This window comes from Pipistrellus kuhlii, unplaced genomic scaffold, assembly GCF_014108245.1.
Source record: "Pipistrellus kuhlii isolate mPipKuh1 unplaced genomic scaffold, mPipKuh1.p scaffold_m20_p_4, whole genome shotgun sequence".
Classification (NCBI taxonomy): Eukaryota; Metazoa; Chordata; class Mammalia; order Chiroptera; family Vespertilionidae; genus Pipistrellus; species Pipistrellus kuhlii.
In genome coordinates this window covers 69,870,526-69,889,018 of record NW_023425540.1, presented here as the reverse complement: position 1 = coordinate 69,889,018, position 18,493 = coordinate 69,870,526, and the positions used below count along the sequence as shown (strand labels likewise).

Here is an 18,493-nt window from a genome sequence, read left to right as displayed (position 1 = left end):
CAGCAATTCTTATTACACACTTAACTTGCCAGTGTAAGTTTGGCATGTTAAACTTACTGAGACAGGGTCTATTTCCCAACCTTTCAGTTTCTGAAACCAGATTGGCTTGTGGCTTGCTTTGGTCAACAACATGCAGGTAAAATGATCTATGTGACTTCCGAGGGTAAGCCCTAAGGGCTGTGCAGCTTCCACATTCACTCTCTTTGAAGGTTTCTATCACCATTTAAGGAGGCCGCGGTAGACTAGTAAAGGAGGAGCGATCCCATGGGGAAGAAAGCCCAGGCAACAGCCAGCTCCATCTGCACGGCCAGACTCCTGGGGCACTACTCTCCCCACTTCAGGAATACACTGAGCATATCATGACATTGTGTGCTCTTAATACATTGTATACATCATTAAATGCTATCCTTACACAATATGCACCCAACCATTCTGAATTCTTCTGGTAGAGTTTCAAAATTTAAAAATACAAGTTCTAATTATTAGAAATTTTGAAGACGTATCATACAGAAAATAACAACTTACCTAACTCAATACATCCACCAATTCCCAGGATAGCTCCAGAACTATGATATAGAGGAAGGGTTATATAAATGATGTCATCACTGGTACAACCAAAAGCCCACAATCCAGCAGCACCCTTTAAAGCCTGCAGCTGGGTAATCACAGCTGCTTTTGGTACACCTGGGAGAAAAGAAAACACACACATCTGTAATAGGAATGAAGTCTAGTCTCTCCTAGACATCCTTGAGGCTACCTAACCATGGCCAACGTAATCCCGCAAGGCACGAAGAATGGAATTAGAGATGACAGCAACACGATTTAGGAAATCAGATGGATCACATCCATCCAAGAACCCGAGAACCAAGGTGAAGCTTTGAAGAAAGCTGATTAGAACCCCACAAAAGGCTCAGAAAGTTGCTTACCAGCAACTTCATGGAGTAGAAGATTATTATGGAACTATAAACAGGAAGCTTTATAGAAATTATGTATATGAAGCAATTACATTGACACAGAATCTATATACGTAAAACTCACCTCTTGTTCATCAAGATATCACATAGTGTTGCAGGTCCCACAGATGTTAATGGTATGAATACTGACCTCAATTCTTTTCTTAGTCAAATACACTGAATTTGTTCCTGGGTCCCAGAATATAATATTGTCACGGTCCTGGGCAATCAGGACTTGGCAGTAGTAAGAATGGTAAGGAAATATTCAATATCATATCAATATAAGGGTTCCCTTATAACCTACAGAAAGGGCCCGTAGGCCGACTCTACTCCCATCATGTAACTTTTCAAATCCCGACTTGCTGCATCACTTCCTAACTTGCATCAACACTTTCTTCAAATAGTATACATTTATTTTTTGTGTGAAAATCTAATGATATTTATGATATTAGGTGACATACTGATTGATGTAAATTCTCATATTTATTACCATTACAATCATTTAATTCAGTTCTGGGTTTGAGTTGTAAAACATCCTATATAATAAAAGCCTAACATGCGAAGTGTCCGGTTTTCTGGTAGTCTGTTCAACCAATCAAAGTGTAATATGCTAATGATATGCAAAGGTCTCTCAACCACTCGCTATGATGTACACTGACCATTAGGAGGCAGACAGTCGACTGGTCAACCAGTCACTATGATGTGCACTGATCACCAGAGGGCAGATGCTCCAGCTGGTAGGTTAGCTTGCTGCTGGGGTCCAGCTGATCAAGACTGAGTGAGACAGGCCAGACACGTCCTGGAGCCCTCCCCTGGTTCTTCCCTGGCTGGCCAACCTCCCATGTCCTTCCCTGGCCCTGACCGTGCACCTGTGCCCTCTCACAATCTGGGACCCCTCGGAGGGATGTCAGAGAGCTGGTTTTGGCCCAATCCCGCAGGCCAGACCGAGAGACCCCACTGGTGTATGAATTCCTGCACCAGGACTCTAGTCAGTTTATATTAGAAAGAGAGAAAGAGAAATGCTTTTTATAAAAAAAAATATAAAGCAAATACTTACTGAGGCTCAATGTGATTTTGTTACACTCTTTGATAGCTTTGTATTCATAAAGTATGAATGCCTAATTCTGTATGCCTAATTCTGTATGTTGCTCTGTTCTGGCCTCAATAAGACCTCATGGTGCTCAGGACTTTGAGCTAAAAGAAGATATTTAAATAACTTTCCTTGCATAATAGGTCATTCACAAACTAATTGTGCAAGAATGTCAATATATGCTTTTGGTATTTGTTTTAAAATTCAATAAAATAAAATAAAATTACAGCCCCAGATTGCTTCCTCCACACTGGTAGATGATCTGAGATTTATTCTCTGGAAAAGGTAACTCTGGAAACAGCAGGAAAGAGAGATACTGGACAAATAGGGGGAAGAAGGGAAAGTCTCCAGCTTCCTTTTGACCCTTACCTAGTTTTTCCTCCTTCCGGATCCTTGTCTGAGGAATCGGAATAGCCCTCAGTAAAAGCTGAGACACCGACAGTCATAAATCCCCCCACAAAGTGTCCTGGACAATGAAACCACCCACTCACTGCACAGGTCCCACCGGGCACACAGAGGCATCTAGTCAGCATGTGCTGTGTTTTCTGTGTGTTCTGATGTCTGTACTTTAAGTATTAACTGTCAGTCAAAAGTCACCAAATATTTGAGGAAATCCTTTATGGTAAAGGCTGGAGACCAATACAAACCCAAAACAAAAGGATGATGAAGAAAATGAAGACAAGGTAGACAGGATAAATTTTCAAAAAGTTATTATAATTAATATTTGAAGAGATATGAGGATATAAAATATCAATATACAAAAATAGCCAAAAAAGGAATATTAAGAGAACACAAGGGTTAGAAGACAAATCTTTCAAAAAATAAATCAAAAGATAAGAGAAGGAAAACAGATAGAAAAAAAAATAGAATTAATAACTCAGTCCAGGAGGGCCAATCTTCAAAAGTTATAGTTCTAAAGATAAAAGAATAAACAAACAAGCAAATGTTCTAGAAGAAAGGAATGGGGAGGAAGATCAGAAATAGAAAAGGAAAGAGAAGGGAAGTAGGACTTAATTTGTTTTTCAAGTAACTATAATTGCAAGACATGACTTTCTAGACTAAAAAGGCTTGCAAATTTCTCAGCAAAAAGGATAAGTAAGACCAGTCCCCCTATAAATCACTATGATGTTATAGACTAATGAAAACTCATAAAAGATTCTAAAAATCCTCCAAAAGAAAGAAAAAGAATACCAGTTTGCATATAAAGAATAAGAAATCCCAGAAAGAAAAGGACTTCTCAATATGTATACTGAGAGTCACAAGGTAATAGAGGATGTCTTCAAACTCCTGCACAAAAATCATTTCTAATTTGGCTTCTATACAAACAAGTGTAAGGGTAGAAAAAAATAAGACATTTCCAGACATGTGAAGATCAACCCTCCATCCAAAACGCTCTTTATCAGACAGCTACTGAAAGCAGGGCAACGACAAAATGAAAAGTAAAACAGGAAACAAACTTAGGATCTAAGAATCAGGGGGTCAGAAAAAAGATCAGAGTTGAAGGGAATTCCTGGGAATATGGCGAAGAATGAAACCAGGACAAGAAGAGGGTAAATGGTCAAGACTGAAGCAGAGTGAGGAAGGCTCTGGAAAAGAGGTGGCCAAAATCAGGGGCTTGATAAAATACAGACTCTCCTTTCAGTTTCAAAGGTGAGTTACCTTTGTGACAAAGTGGAGATCATGAGTAAGTTATATGTGCATAAGAGACCAGGCTAGCAAACAAAAAGTGATTAATTTCAGGGCGGAGGGAGTTTTATGGGAAAGGAAAGAAATATACTTATGCTACACTGTAGAGCTCAGCTAGAAATAGTGTTTAGTAAGTTATGATACTGATACTAATAGAGTCAAAATTTATGGTGAAACCATATTAGTGTGATGCTGGGGAGAGAAAGTGCCGGCTCAGGAGAGAAAGAAACGAGTGGAGAAAGAGAGTGGTGATAAAAGAAGACAAAACCCTCATCCTCCCATGAGGAAAATCAGTAGATGCTTTATAGATTGTATCTATTTATGTGCCTAGTAAGATTCTATTTAGACACATGGAGGTGTTTATATAAAGAAAGATACAAAAGTACCCAGTGTAGTTGGTTTGGTGAAGGAGACTCTAAAACTTCTAAAATTTTCCCTTCTCTGCTATATCATTTCAATACAAATAAATACCATATGAAAAAATAGCAATGTCTTTGCTATCAACCTGTTGTGCAAATGTATAGAACATGCTGGTTTTAATCCTGAAGAACAAAAGCTGTTCTCTTCGGGCTGGGAGGAGGCCGCAGAGGAGGAGCAGTGGAAAAGATTGTTTGAAGGCCAGACTCACTTTCTATTTTTTTTTTTTTTTTTTTTACAAGAACACGGTCATAAAGATAAACCAGTTAATAATCTTCTGCAGGAATTTTTCAAAGTTGATCATTTCTAGAATTTCATTGTCTCTTTCAAAGTCCAAGTCAGACTGGATTTATGCCTGACCAGTTGGTACATACTAGCATTTTCCAGTTCATTTATCAAAGCTTGTAAACAAGTAAAAATATAGTCTACTCTCTAACTTGAAAGAGATCATTGTTAGGTTCCAAGTAGAGATAAAATAAAATAAATAAAATAAAATGTAGGAAAAGAAAGGAAGGAACAAAGAGAAGGAAGGGAAAGGAAAGAAGAAAAAAGTAAACAAATAAACTTATGCAATCATAGTTTTGCTTCCAATACCACCTATGCACAAGAAATTAGTAACAGAATATTTTTAATATGTTTCATTCAAACGCCCCAGTCATCTTTCAACTAACTACAAACGCTTCTTTAGCCTCTGAAATACCATTCGGTTTTTCCTAAGAATCAATTAAGTGTAACAAATCTTTTGAATTCTTAAGCAGTTCAATTATTATTATTTTTGGTGTGTGCACGTTATTATTGTTTACCTAAAGAAGGGAGAGTTTAGTTACTTGATTCTGTTTTGTATTTTCTCCCAAACCTGCAATGCCTTCAAGACTTCCTGTTTGTCACATGTTCCAGTCACCTTGGGAGAGTCAGCAGAGCCAGGGACGGGAGCTTAAATTGCAGCGACAGCTGAACTGTTTTTAAGAATTTAACATTTTAAACAAGAATACAAAAAACGGTTTTAAAGTAGACTAAGGGATTTTTTGATCCAGCAGGATGATTAGAAACTATTTAAACGAATCTCTCCATTTTGTATACCGGGGATCTAAGGAACAAAGAAGCTAGCCAAGATCTTGCCAAACAAGCTGGTCGAGTCTCGGGACAGTCCTGGGCCCTTGGTGCTATCAAAAGTGAACGTGGTGCCTTAGACCAGGTTCAGGTTAACGCCATTGCTCATGGCAGAAATGCGCCCAACACTGTTGCTTTCTCTTTGGGTATTCAGAAAAAAATGAGTCACACCTGTTGTTCCGGAGGTGAAAATATAAAGAGACGGCGTCTTGAGGTTCGAGGCAACATGGTGGCTGCGTGGCAGCGGCTTGTCAGACGCCGTCCTCAGTTTTTCTGTGAGTGACGCCACGCCTCGCGGAACAGAGTCTCTCACCGCCCACACACGCAGGTCTGCTGGGAGGCTGGGGAGGATTTCCTCTACGGCTTCAAGCAGATCTAAAAACCAGAGGATTAGGAATAGGTAAACAAAACAGAAAGCTCAGACCATCCACCTTGGGTTTTTTGGGGGGCATGTTGGAATAGAAATAAAATGTAAACACAATGCTAATTTCATTTTCATGTTGGATAAGTAACATCAGAGTCATTTTATTATTCTGTTTCAATGGGATCAACTGAAAGGTAAATCTAGCCATCATTTAATTGAATCAACACAAATAGGCCAATTCAAATTCAATTTTGAAGAAGCCATTATCCAGACTATGTTTTTCCCCCCAATGAAATGTGTATATATATTTAGAAAGGGGACAAGATTTGGGGTTAGACAACCCTGGATTGGACTCCAGCCCAATTTTTTTTACTGACTGGATGATTTTATTAATTTTTAATTGATTTTTTAGAGAAAGGGAGAGAGAGAGAGAGAGAGAGAGAGAGAGAGAGAGAGAGAGAGAGAGAGAGAGAGAGAGAGAGATATCAGTTGCTGTCTGCACAAGCTCTGACCAAGGATCGAACCCACAACCTGGGTATGTGCCCTGACGGGGAGTTGAACCCACCACCTTTTGGTGTACAGGACAACACTCCAACCAACTGAGCAACACCGGCCAGGGCTTAAGTAAAACTACTTTTAAACTCTGCTTTAAATCTATGATAAATTCAGGACACTGCATTAAACATTGTCCTTGAAATACAACTCAGCAGCTCCAAAAAGCCATCTGCCTGTCACTGTTTAGTTCAACCACAATGAAATATACTTGGGAGAAGCCCTGATCGCTAAGGAATCACAAGATCATTATAAGTTAGAGACCATTTCAGAGCCCAAAGTGAAGTGAGGATTTAGAGATGTACAATAAAATGTGCCCTGGTCAGAATGCTCACGTGCATGCAAATATGGATCTTCCCATCTAAGCAATTATATTTATTCCAATGTGTTTTTTTTAAACATATATTTTTATTGATTTCAGAAAGGAAGGTGGAACGAGGGAGAGATAGAAACATCAATGATGAGAGGGAAGCATTGATTGGCTGCCTCCTGCACACCACCCCTCCCCCCCACCCCCACTGGGGATCAAGCCCACAACCAGGCACATGCCCTTGACCAGAATCAGACCAGTACTGGGACCCTTCAGTCCGCAAGCTAATGCTCTATCAACGGAGCCAATCTGGCGAGGGCTATCCCAATGTTTTAACAAAACTTTAAAAATAATCACAAGATATATTCTGCTTTGAAGCTGAATCAGGGTCCTGCATTAAACATTAAACATTTTCCTGGAAATGTGAATCACTATCCAGTTATATAAAAAAGCCATCTGTCAGCCACTGGTTAGTGCTACTATAATACAAGACATTTGTGAAAAACTCATGATTTCCCTCCTCAAAATCTATAATCCAGATTGATCCTAAAGAGGCAGCAACAGAAATATGTAAAATAGGGGAAGGCAGTTCACAAATAAAATCTGCAAGAAAATGAGGGAAACACAGAAAACAGTAAGGACTTGATATGTCATAGGTGGTAGGCACAGTGGGACTTGAAAAAAAATTTTTTTTTTTTGTCTTCTGAGGATATTTTTCCCATTGCTTTTCAGAGAGAGTAGAAGAAAGGGAGAGAGGAGAAGAGAAAGAGAGAGAGAGAAAACAAAAAAACAAAACACATGGACTGGGAGCCTCTCGCATGTGACCCACTATATGTTCTTTTTTCGTTATTTAGAACAAACAGGAAATGTTGCAATGCTTGTATATCATTTGAAAGAAGTATACGTAATTACATTCTTTGATATATATACATATATATATCAATAATAATAATCTCTTTCATTTTAAAGCAGTTCATACATTTCAGTGTTTTCCCGTATGTTATCTATGGGATCCTTACCGCAGCCCTATCCTCCCTTTAAAGGTGAGGAAGGCATAGTTACGGGGGCAAGTAATCTCCTCCAGCTCAGACCTCTGAGAGAGGCAGTGTGGGATGCAGCCCAGGCGTTCTGATGCTAAATCATAAAAGCTTGTTGGGTGCACGTTTGTCCTCCTTTCTGCCCCTTCTTATTCCCTCATCTCCACCTTTTCCCTTCCTCTCCCCTCCCCTCACTACCGCCCTCACACTGTTCCTTTTCCTTCCCCCTCTCTCACCTTCCATCTCCCCATCTGCTTTCTTTCAGCACCTTGTACACCTCAGCTATACTATGATTCACAGCAAAGCAATGCAATGGTAAAATTTTATTAGCCAACTTACAAATAGATATGTGTGTGGCTTTGGGGAATTAGGCCAAGCACGGTAATGTAACCTCTTTGAGCTGAGAAAATTTGTTTTGTTCACTGATGCAGTCTCAGAATTTAACCCAAAGGAGATGCTCAATAAATATTCATGGCCTGGATGAGGGAAAGACCTAACAAAAAACTTTGAGGTACATAGGGGCATTCAGTAACGTTTTTACATACAAATTTTTGCCAATAAATTGTCCCTCTACTGTGTATTTGGTAACTGATTTTGAAAATAGATGTATCAATGGAATTTTTTTTGTTATTTTTTTTATCAATGTTGCTAAGTGCTAGAAGCACGACATCCCAAAAGCACAGTGTTTTAGACACACAGGTACGTGCCCTTGACTGGGTGTCCAACCTGAGACCCTTTGGTTCCAGGGTCGAGGCTCTGACCACAGACACACACTGGCCAGGGCAGGCCTTGAAATTTTTAAATGTTTATATCTGTAACAAACCCACACAGAAGAAACTGTGGGAGTCCAGAGAAAGCATCCAGTACAAGTGAGCATGCACAGGAAGCTGCCACATGCAGATTGCTCTGCTAAGACAGAGAAGTGAAAAATCACAAGGAATGTTGGGGGAAGAACGAGTCCCAAATAAATGAAAAAGCAAGACAAGCAAGTAATCTAGACTTCCTATTTTCCTTTAACTTTTAGTACTCAATGTTGTTTTAGTCACTCTCTCTGGCACTTTGCCCTGTGTAAATACAAGCCTCTGAACAGACTCATTTCACTATCTTCATTTCAAATCTCTCACCTGGAATTGTAAATTAGCAGCATACACTTCTATATGTTCTGAATGACATGTCTATATACACTGGCAAAATAAGTGCAAATTGAGTTACACTATGATTCATTTAAATTGTGGCCCCAAATCTTTGTTGGAATCATTGTCTAAAGAAACAGTGAGCATTTACAAAGAGTGATGACTTTTATAGGAAAAAGGAAGCGAGTAGGTTCCTAAGAATCCAAGGACATACAATTTTAACTTCCCTCAGACATTAAAAGTAAAGTGACCTACCTGAGCCTTTTAGAATTTTCAAGTAGAATTTTATCTAACAAAAGCATTCCTGCAATAGTGGTAGGAAATGTGGGTGAAAATAGTGAAGATTGAAATAAAAAAGTGAAATATTATGTAGGTGATAAAAGAATTACTATTCACTTACCACTGTCAATCTTTTATAGGAAGAAGAAAAGTTTCAGTGTTATTTGGAAATTAAGTTCTGAATATTAGGTCTTGACAAGAAGTGGCATTTTAAAAAATACTTCAAGGAAACTTGGCCGTGTTTTATGAAGATTTACTCTTTAGTGAAGTGTTCGGCCATTGGAATCTCTAGGACTGTAAGTGCCTCGAAAGAATGATGTGTGCTCTCCTCCATGCTTTGGCGGATTGCCCCAGCTACATACACACCACAGGGCTGCATACTGGTAGATATCTGATCAGAGAATTGACCTCTGCTCCCAGGATTCACTGTACATGCGGTCTTGAAAGTAAGCTACCGTAAGAAAATGAAATAGCTGAGATCTTTAGCAAAGTCTGCATTGCAGGAGAAGGTTCAGTCTCTCTTTGCAAAGCAATAGGGTCTTCCATTGGTTCTCACATTGTAATGCACTGTGTTAGGTGGGGTTGCAGCACAAAGCCAGGCCTCTCCTTGCCATCCACTAGCACGTTTTGTACAAATGAATTTCTTGGTTCTACATTAGTATTATATACCTTATTCAAACTAATGAGGCTTTAAAATCAGTGAGTTACTCATACTGTATTAAAAACTCTTCAAATTACCCTATTTTACATAAAACAAGCTAATATTTTTAAAGGTATTGTAGCTCTTAACACATTGCCAAACGTTTCAACTTTAAAACTTTATGCATTCATAAAACTGATACGATACTCAATTACAAATGGTCAACTTGAGTTTTCCATTATTGCAAAGCGATATTCACACAGCATCCACAGCGAAGTCACAATTTCACCACATACTTATAACTACCATCCTATTAGTCAGAGCAACACTTTAGGTTTTTCGTGGAATGCATGAGCAGGCTACAGTTTCTAAGAAAACTGACTCATAAGCAAGCAAGAGTAGTTCATATGGTGATGCAGGTACAAATACCTCACATCAGGCCTGAAACTCATTTAATCATAAACAACGTGTCAGCTATTTTTACAAATATGAGTTTACTAACAATCATCAGAACCCCAGGAAGTGCACAGAAGCATATCTTTCCATTGTGATTACACACTGCTCCTTGAAACAATTTTATTAACCGCCCTGAATACATGCACGTAAGTCTGTAGGTTTGGTTATGTGTTTTCCTCTCAGCTGTTCCCACATCTTTTGGGGGACAGGCAGGCAAGAGTGTACAAGAAAATAAAAAATAAAACTCTTCATTTAATATTATTTACAATACACTGATTGCTAATGAATAATTATTACTCAAATGGGAGCACAGTGACATAATGTGCCTAGTTTACCATTTTTCAATGACAAAGTAGTGAAAATTAGAAAAGGAAATCCATAAAAAAATCTCTCTAGGCACAATTCAATTAATTAGTACATAAATTATATCTTTTTTTTTTTTTTAAAGGCAATTCCAAGATGACATTTTTGTAAGATTCAAGACCCCAACAGGGCTATTTGCCACAAGTGGCAATATCTACCTTCTTGGCCAGAGGGTAGATAACCATCTAGCTCCTAACCTGTGTCTGAGAGCATTCCAGCCCTGGTCTCTGAGGGCTGGGAAGCAGATATGACTACACTGTTACTAGGGAGGACAGAACTGGCTTAAAAACAGTTTACTCGGGTCATGTGACAGGTGCCTGGATCTCCCTTCATACAGCCTTCTGCCCACAGCAAATCCTTTACTAGGAGACTCGGGAGCAAAGACTTTGCAAAGTCTCTGCCACTATGCATTCTCTGCCACTGTTCAATTAAAAAATAATTATGATAGCCACTTACTGAATATATACTATGGTTCAGGCACTCCGTTGTGTCCTTTATATTTAAGTCACACAAGACCCAATGATATTCATCCATCATCAGCAATTTGTTAGCAGTCAGTCAATGGCAGAGTTAGGATTCAAACCCATGTTTGTCTGAGTCCAAGATGTATATTTCTCCCATTTAGCCTTACAGCTTGTCTGAGGAAACAAGGCCTCCCTTTAAACTGTTTTTGCTCCTGCCAGTACTCAAGCATCATGCCCTTACAGCAAATAGAAGGCCAGCAGAAATTGCAAATAAGAACACTGGTCAAGTGTCTCTATGGTCAGTAAAGAATAAATGGTGCATCATCAATGCTTAGAACACGGCCTTTGCCAGCTTGTGAATCACGAACCACTTAGACTTCCTATCAAAGTCAGTTGTGTTCTTTTGGAATGGCGGTAATTCTTGACCTAGCTGAATCTAAAATAAAATAAAAAAAAAAGGCCAAACAATGATTCATTCTACTAAGTATAAGAAAAAGTATAGACATTCCCTGAAAATGAAAATAGATTTATGTCAGGATATCATAGTACCTGGATACAAAAAAATAAAAGTTCACACAGGCCATTTCTCTATCTGAATACATATTACTCTCTACAAAATTTAAAGGCTCTTTATTTTTCCTCTAACTCATCCTCTTGGTCTTTAAAAACAGATGACTTTATGGTTACAAGTCATTTGGAGAATTACAATGGCTCGATTGTTAACTGGAACATTTGTCCTGCACATTCTGAATGCAACAGTTTACAAAAACTAAAGGGCAGGGCTTCGTGCATTATTTTAAGTTTATGGAGCTGACACAGGATTTTCACTTCTTGTGAACAGAAATCCAAAACCCTTCTAAACATGTGAAGACAAAAAATACTATTGAATCTAAAGTAAAAAACTTCAGGGTAATATGAACAAATTGCTTAGTTACAGATAATTATAATGACTTAATATGTGGAATATTGACAAAGGAGAGACAAATACATATATACCTGTAAATACTTCTGAAATCTTGTGGATGCTTAGTATGTCTAAAACACTGTACTTTTAGCACTTAGCAACATTGATATAAAATAACACAACAAAGAATTCCATTGATATACCTATTCTCAAAATAAGTTACCAAACAGACAGTAGAGGGACAATTTATTGGCAAAAATTTGTAAGTAAAAATGTTACTGAATGCTCATATGTACCTCAAAGTTTTTTGTTAGGTCTTTCACTCATCCAGGCCATGAATATTTATTGAGCATCTCCTTTGGGCTAAATTCTGAGACTGCATCAGTGAACAAAACAAATTTTCTCAGCTCAAAGAGGTTACATTACCGTGCTTGGCCTAATTCCCCAAAGCCACACACATATCTATTTGTAAGTTGGCTAATAAAATTTTACCATTGCATTGCTTTGCTGTGAATCATAGTATAGCTGAGGTGTACAAGGTGCTGAAAGAAAGCAGATGGGGAGATGGAAGGTGAGAGAGGGGGAAGGAAAAGGAACAGTGTGAGGGCGGTAGTGAGGGGAGGGGAGAGGAAGGGAAAAGGTGGAGATGAGGGAATAAAAGGGGGCAGAAAGGAGGATAAACGTGCACCCAACAAGCTTTTATGATTTAGCATCAGAACGCCTGGGCTGCATCCCACACTGCCTCTCTCAGAGGTCTGAGCTGGAGGAGATTACTTGTCCTCCGTAACTATGCCTTCCTCACCTTTAAAGGGAGGATAGGGCTGCGGTAAGAATCCCGTAGATAACATATGGGAAAACACTGAAATGTATGAACTGCTTTAAAATGAAAGATTTTATATATATCTCTCAAAGAATGTAATTTTGTATACTTTTTCAAATGATATATAAGCATTGCAACATTTCCTGTTTCTTCTAAATAATGAAAAAAGAATATATACATAGATGACAACTTTGGCAGTGGGCATTACTAGCAATAATAGCCAGAGTTGAAATATTGGCAGAAAGGAGTAGGTTTAATCTAAGACTATTTAATTTTCTATAAATATTTAAAATTTGCAGGGAAATTTGAAATGCTACTTGACACATCTTCTAAACCAAACTTCACAGATATAAAACTTTTTTTTGCAAGAATTTTGAGTCTTTTATAAAAAGAAAGAAATACTAATTTTATAAACATTTGATTGTTTTCTAGTTATCTGTGTATTGAAAACCTGATGTCTTAATATTTGCAACTTTTGCTTTACTATTTTTACATAAACGGAATGCATATAATTGTCATAGTTATATCCTAAAGGGATTGACAGCCATGGAAACCTCTGGACTATACAGATAGCAGATCTTACTTTGGAGAACAGGTTTTGAGTATTTGCTCTGAAACTTATTATACTAAGTTGTGTCATCTTAGTCACCTAGGTGAATTTCTTTCCCTCTCCATCTCCAAAATATACTCCTGCCTCTGCCTCACAGAATCACTGGGAGTGCCTTTCACAGAATCAGCCTCGAGTGAATGCCAACAGTTGATAATTTTGTTAATGATAATAACAGCAAAAGTAAATACACTTTCAGAATTTAGCACAAACAGAGGCTCAACAAATATTCATTGCCTGGATCAATGAAAGACCTAACAAAGAACTTGGAGGTACATATGAACTTTTTTATACATTCAGTAACTTTTTTATTTATAATTTTTGTTAATGAGTTGTCCCTCTGCTGTCTATTTGGTAACTGAACAAGGCTTTTCCTTTGGCCTGTTCCTGGAGACAGAATTATCGATACTAGACACCTGCCATGACTAAACTTTACCTATCATCATGAACATTACCTGGCCTGTCCGTAAAACCTTTTTGAAACTGGCTCTGTAATACTTCTAAAAAATAAAACTGTGCTAAGACATGCCAAAGTAAAGTGTTTAAGGTCCTAGTCCAAACAAATTCCTTACTAGTCTTTCTGATAGCTAACACCAAATTAGGTTGTAGCAACAAAATCCAAATGAGATCCCTTATCAAAAGCTTGGATGATTCCGTAATAATAACAGCAATTACTTCAATTCACTGAGGATCTAGTTAGTACATACCAGGTACTCAGCTAGCCACTTTACAAAAACTATGTCATTTACTTTTCAGAATTACACTGTGGAGTAGACAGTATTATCACCATCAACTAAGCAAATAGCCCAGGGCAGGTAATCTTTTTTTAAATTTAATATTTTTATTTATTTCAGAGAGGAAGGGAGAAGGAGGGAGAGATAGGAACATCAATGATGAGAAAGAATCATTGATCGGCTGCCTTCTGCATGCCCTCTACAGGGGATGGAGCCCCCAACACAGATATGCGCCCTTGATTGAAATCGAATCCGGGACCTTTCAGTCCACAGGTGAACGCTCTGTCCACTGAGACAATCTGACCAGGGCCAGGGCAGCTAATCTTACCTTTGGTCACACAGCTAAGAAGTGACAGACCATAAATGGAATCCAAGTCTGGCTTATCTCTGGCTTACCGCTAGATTGGTTTGTCTACCTCCATATACTTACTCTCCCTGGAGATATAATTACTTAACTGTTCATCTCAATCAGAAATATCCAATGATAATCTAAGACTGCTGAAATTTATTCTAAAATCTATATGTATACACTGTTCACTGATTACACTCAAGATGCCAAGAATACAATATTTTTAGGGTAAGAGCTTCAAATACAGAAAGTGACTGTAATCTAAGCTATGTCTTAAAAAAATATTTTGCAACTAATCAAAATAGAATTGTCCCATCTTTGAAAAACTTGTAATTTATATATATTGAAGGAATGCTAAAAAGAACTGTTAGTAAGATTTAAGGTTGATTTCTCCAGCTATCTTCTTATTGAACACATTGACTAAAGGGTTCTTTCTTAAAACTCCAGCATCCCGAAGTGGCTTTGATATCTAAAAAATGAAATCAGTTATTGGAAAGCAAAAGAAAAGCAGGCACAAGTAAAACTGAAAAAGTTAATTGGTCCCAATTAAGCAACAACCCAGTCAACAGCAAAGCTTGAATACTCTACTCTGAGAGGTAACCAGGCCTATGCGTGTTAAAAGGCCCTCGGGAGACGCTGAGATATTTCTCAGGTTGGCCTTAACATCATGGCTTCAGAAATCTTTTCAGAGATACTGTCTTGCGTTTCTAAAGAGAATTTGTGGATTTATCAATTTTTAGCATGATTTGAGGTTTAGATTTGCCCCAGAAGCTGCAATCTAGATTAGAATGACACATGATATGGGACGTGGAATACATCAGGGTATATCCAGAGATGAACTGTGATTCCTTTTTCCTCCTGCACTCCCATTATCACTTGCCCCTGCACAAGTGGTAAACATTGCTTCACCATGTTGTCAAAATTGTGTGACTCATTTCTACTACTTACTGCTACAGTTCAGAGGACAAATATCATTTTTCATCGTTTGATTTTACTTTATCATGCAACCCATCTTTAGTAACTAGGCATTCAACCAAGACTTTTCTTCTTAGATCAGTGTCAACACTTACTGGTATATCCAAAGTCTGAATCCAAAGGGAGGGGAAAGAAGGTTAGAACTTACTGAAAGCAAGCCAGCAAGCAAGTTGTGGTACATTTATACAATGGAATACAATTCGGTTGTTAAAAAGAAGGAAATCTAAACCTTTGCGACAGCATGGATGGATCTGGAGAAAATGATGAGCTAAGTGGAATAAACCAGAGAAAGACAAGTCTCATATGATTTCCCTCATATGTGGAATCTAATGAACAAAATAAAGTAACAATTAGAAAAAGACTCATAAGGAACAAACTGACAGCTGTCAGAGTACAGAGAAGTTTCAGGGCTAGATGAAAAAGTTAAGGGGTTAAACAAATAAACAAACAAAAAACTCACAGTCACAGATAACAGTATGATTATTAACAGAGGGGAAAAGAGGTGGGGAGGTGGAAGAGCATAAAGGAGTGGAGAAATAAATGGTGATGGGAGGAAACTTGATTTGGGGTGGTGAACACATAATACAATATTATAGATTTGTACACCTGAAATCTATATAATTTTACTAACCAACGTCACCTCAATAAAGTCAATGAAACAACTGTGTTTGCTATTTTTCTAAAAAAGAAAAAGAAAAATGACATACAGATGGGAGTAGGGGAAGAGAGAAAGAGGCCTTAGAGTCTGCCAAGAACCCGCCCACTGGCTGGCAGGTGGGTGCCCAACCTTGCTAGGCAAATCCTAGCTTGCAGGCAGTGCAAAATAAGAGTAGACATGAAGATAGGAATTCATGCACCTCAGATGAAAAATATTTGTTCTGCGAATAGTCAACCTTGACAATGTTACTATTAGAGGCAGGTAGGTATTCCACAATGAAATCAAGATATCTTTCCTACTCATCAAAAACTTTTTTTCAGATCTGATCAAATCTAGAACTGACTGAGTTCTAAGTCTCTGTGCTTTTGCACTCAATCAATCTATACTAAATAGCAGTAAAACTGCCCTCTATTCAAAACAGAAGCAGAGATTTCAGAAGTGTTTTGAAATTGTCCTGCAATATTTACTAATCTACAACAGAGTACGTAAGTGGGAGAGGAGGGTATTAAACCCCCAGCGGTAGAATTGTAAAATTCTTTTGTAACCTGCAAACTTCATCACACACCCAAAGTATTAGCTGTGCACTGTTCTAACAACAACAAAACAAAACAAAAAAAAGGTGGGGGGTGGGGGAGAAGGATGGCTGGAGTCAGGGTGGAAGGGGCTGACAATCTGCAGCGGAGGACACCCCATACTCTACCTGCGCCCACCACCAGGGCCCGAGGCTGGCAGCTGCGGACGCAGTGCAGGAGGGAGTGGGAGCGGATGTTGGTGTTGAGGAAGGCCACCACGCAGCCCAGCTTGGCCAGGCCAAACCACACGTGCACGAAGTCGGGCTCATTGCTCATCAGCAGAGCCACGGTGTCCCCCTTTGCCAGCGGGGAATGGTTCAGGAAGACGTGGGCCACTCTGCTGCTCCTCTTGTCCACGTCCTCGTAGGTGTAGGTGTCTCCCTCAAACACGATGAAGGGTTTCCGGGGCTGCCTCCTGGCGTGGCTCAGGAAGGTGTCCAGGACCGTGACCAGCTCCCCTTGCCGCCGGTACCGCTCTATCCGAATCCCGCAGCGGATCACCTTCAGCAGGAACCACAGGTCCTGCCAGAAGTAAGGGAGCAGCAGTTTCTGCAGGAAGTGCAGGAAGACTATGCCCGCCCCTAGTCCTGATACCCATGGCAGGAGCATGGGGGCCACGGGGCCAGCAGGCCGCTCTGATCCCAGCCCTGACAGTGGCCTTCCCTTGCAGGCCGGGCTCAGCGCCCAGGACGGGCACCTGCCCTGCTTTCCAGCCTCTGGGGGCCGGGGGCGGGGAGGGGAGCTTCGGAAACAGAGTTAGAAGTTTGCAAAGAGAAGCTTGCACAGAGGGGATCCCAGGAGGGAGGCTTGAGACAGACACCTGGTGGCTGGGTAGGGAGCGCTGGGTTCAGGCGAAGGGAACGCCGGCAGCCGCCAGGGGCCTCGGAGTCTGCGAGCCCAGCCCGGCAGGCAGCCCGCGGCGCCCCCGCACCGGGCAGCCCCTGCCCCGGGGCTGAGCCTGCACCGGCCCCGCCGCGGCCGGAGGGAGTCAGGGAGCCAATGCTCTCCTCTTCCTCGGAGTAGTTCTTCCAGCGACTGCGACTTGGAACCTGGAGAAACTGGGGTGGCGACAGCTGAGAGATCAGAGGCTTCTGTCCAGACACCACGGGGTCCGTGGAGGAAGGTTTCGGGACCGCGCCACCGTCCCGCGTGCGACCCCAAGGCCCGTGGGCCCCGGCTCGGCTGCGCTCCCAACTCCCCTCCGACGCGCCGGGTCTGGGCGACCTGCCCCGCAGTCCGCGTCGCCGCTGGAAGGAGGCGCCTGGGCTCCCGGGAACCTCGGGGGCTGGTTTATCTCTGCCCGGGGCGCCGCGGGGGTGTTCCGCCTGCCTCCCGCCTCCGGGCCCCGGGCCAGCCCCAGCTCCTCCTGGCCTCCGGGCTGGCAGAGAACAGGACAGTCCCGTGGAGGGGAGGGCCGGGATGCCAGAGGACGTGACAAAGGATCCAGGAGAACCAGGCTGCTGGGAGACAATCGCAGAAAACAAAACGAGAGAGAGATAGGGAGGGAGGGAGGGACAGAGAGATATGAATGGAGCAATCGGTCAAGGAATATTTGAATTCTTTGTTCATAAACCACCACAGAGTTGGTTTGTTCTACAAAACTTATTTCTGAAAACATATTAATAGGTTGGTGTTGACATTTATTTTGGAATTCAATGCTTAGAGTGCCTAGACAGTGCTTTTCACAAAAATTCCAAAAAACATTGATTGATGTGGTAGCTTCAGTCCATATGGACATCCATATTTTTTTTAAAAAAATAGTATAAAACACCGAATATTCTCTGTCCTTAAAAATAAGATAACAGTTTAAAGTTAGACCATTAAAAAAATTATCAGACTTCAAACTAAGGATTCTAAAAGGGGCAGAAGGAGGTGGAGAGGGAACAGGTAATTGCAAAGAATAATAGCAAAATCCTGTAAATGATGAAATTTTACCGAAGACTCAAGTCAGAGGCATTTATCTACTCTGTTTACCTTGCAGACACTCACCCCAGCTCTCTGCTTTTAAGATTAATTGCAC

General features: G+C 40.3%; 1 protein-coding gene across 4 annotated transcripts in view; it reads right to left on the bottom strand.

Moving 5' to 3' along the window:
* SLC27A6 (solute carrier family 27 member 6) overlaps nt 1-17,403 on the bottom strand; it is a 46,681-nt gene extending 29,278 nt beyond the window's left edge. The window contains exons 1-3 of one of the 4 annotated variants that reach the window (XM_036410438.2): nt 16,602-17,403; nt 5,428-5,631; nt 526-684 (exon numbers count right to left, since the gene is read on the bottom strand). In XM_036410438.2, the coding sequence (XP_036266331.1) occupies nt 526-684; nt 5,428-5,631; nt 16,602-17,082 (844 nt within the window). In that variant the 5' untranslated portion in view covers nt 17,083-17,403. The remainder of the gene's footprint in view (nt 1-525; nt 685-5,427; nt 5,632-16,601) is intronic. The other 3 variants (XM_036410437.2, XM_036410436.2, XM_036410435.2) reach the window with 3 other exon arrangements.
* Nucleotides 17,404-18,493: the final 1,090 nt, after the last annotated feature.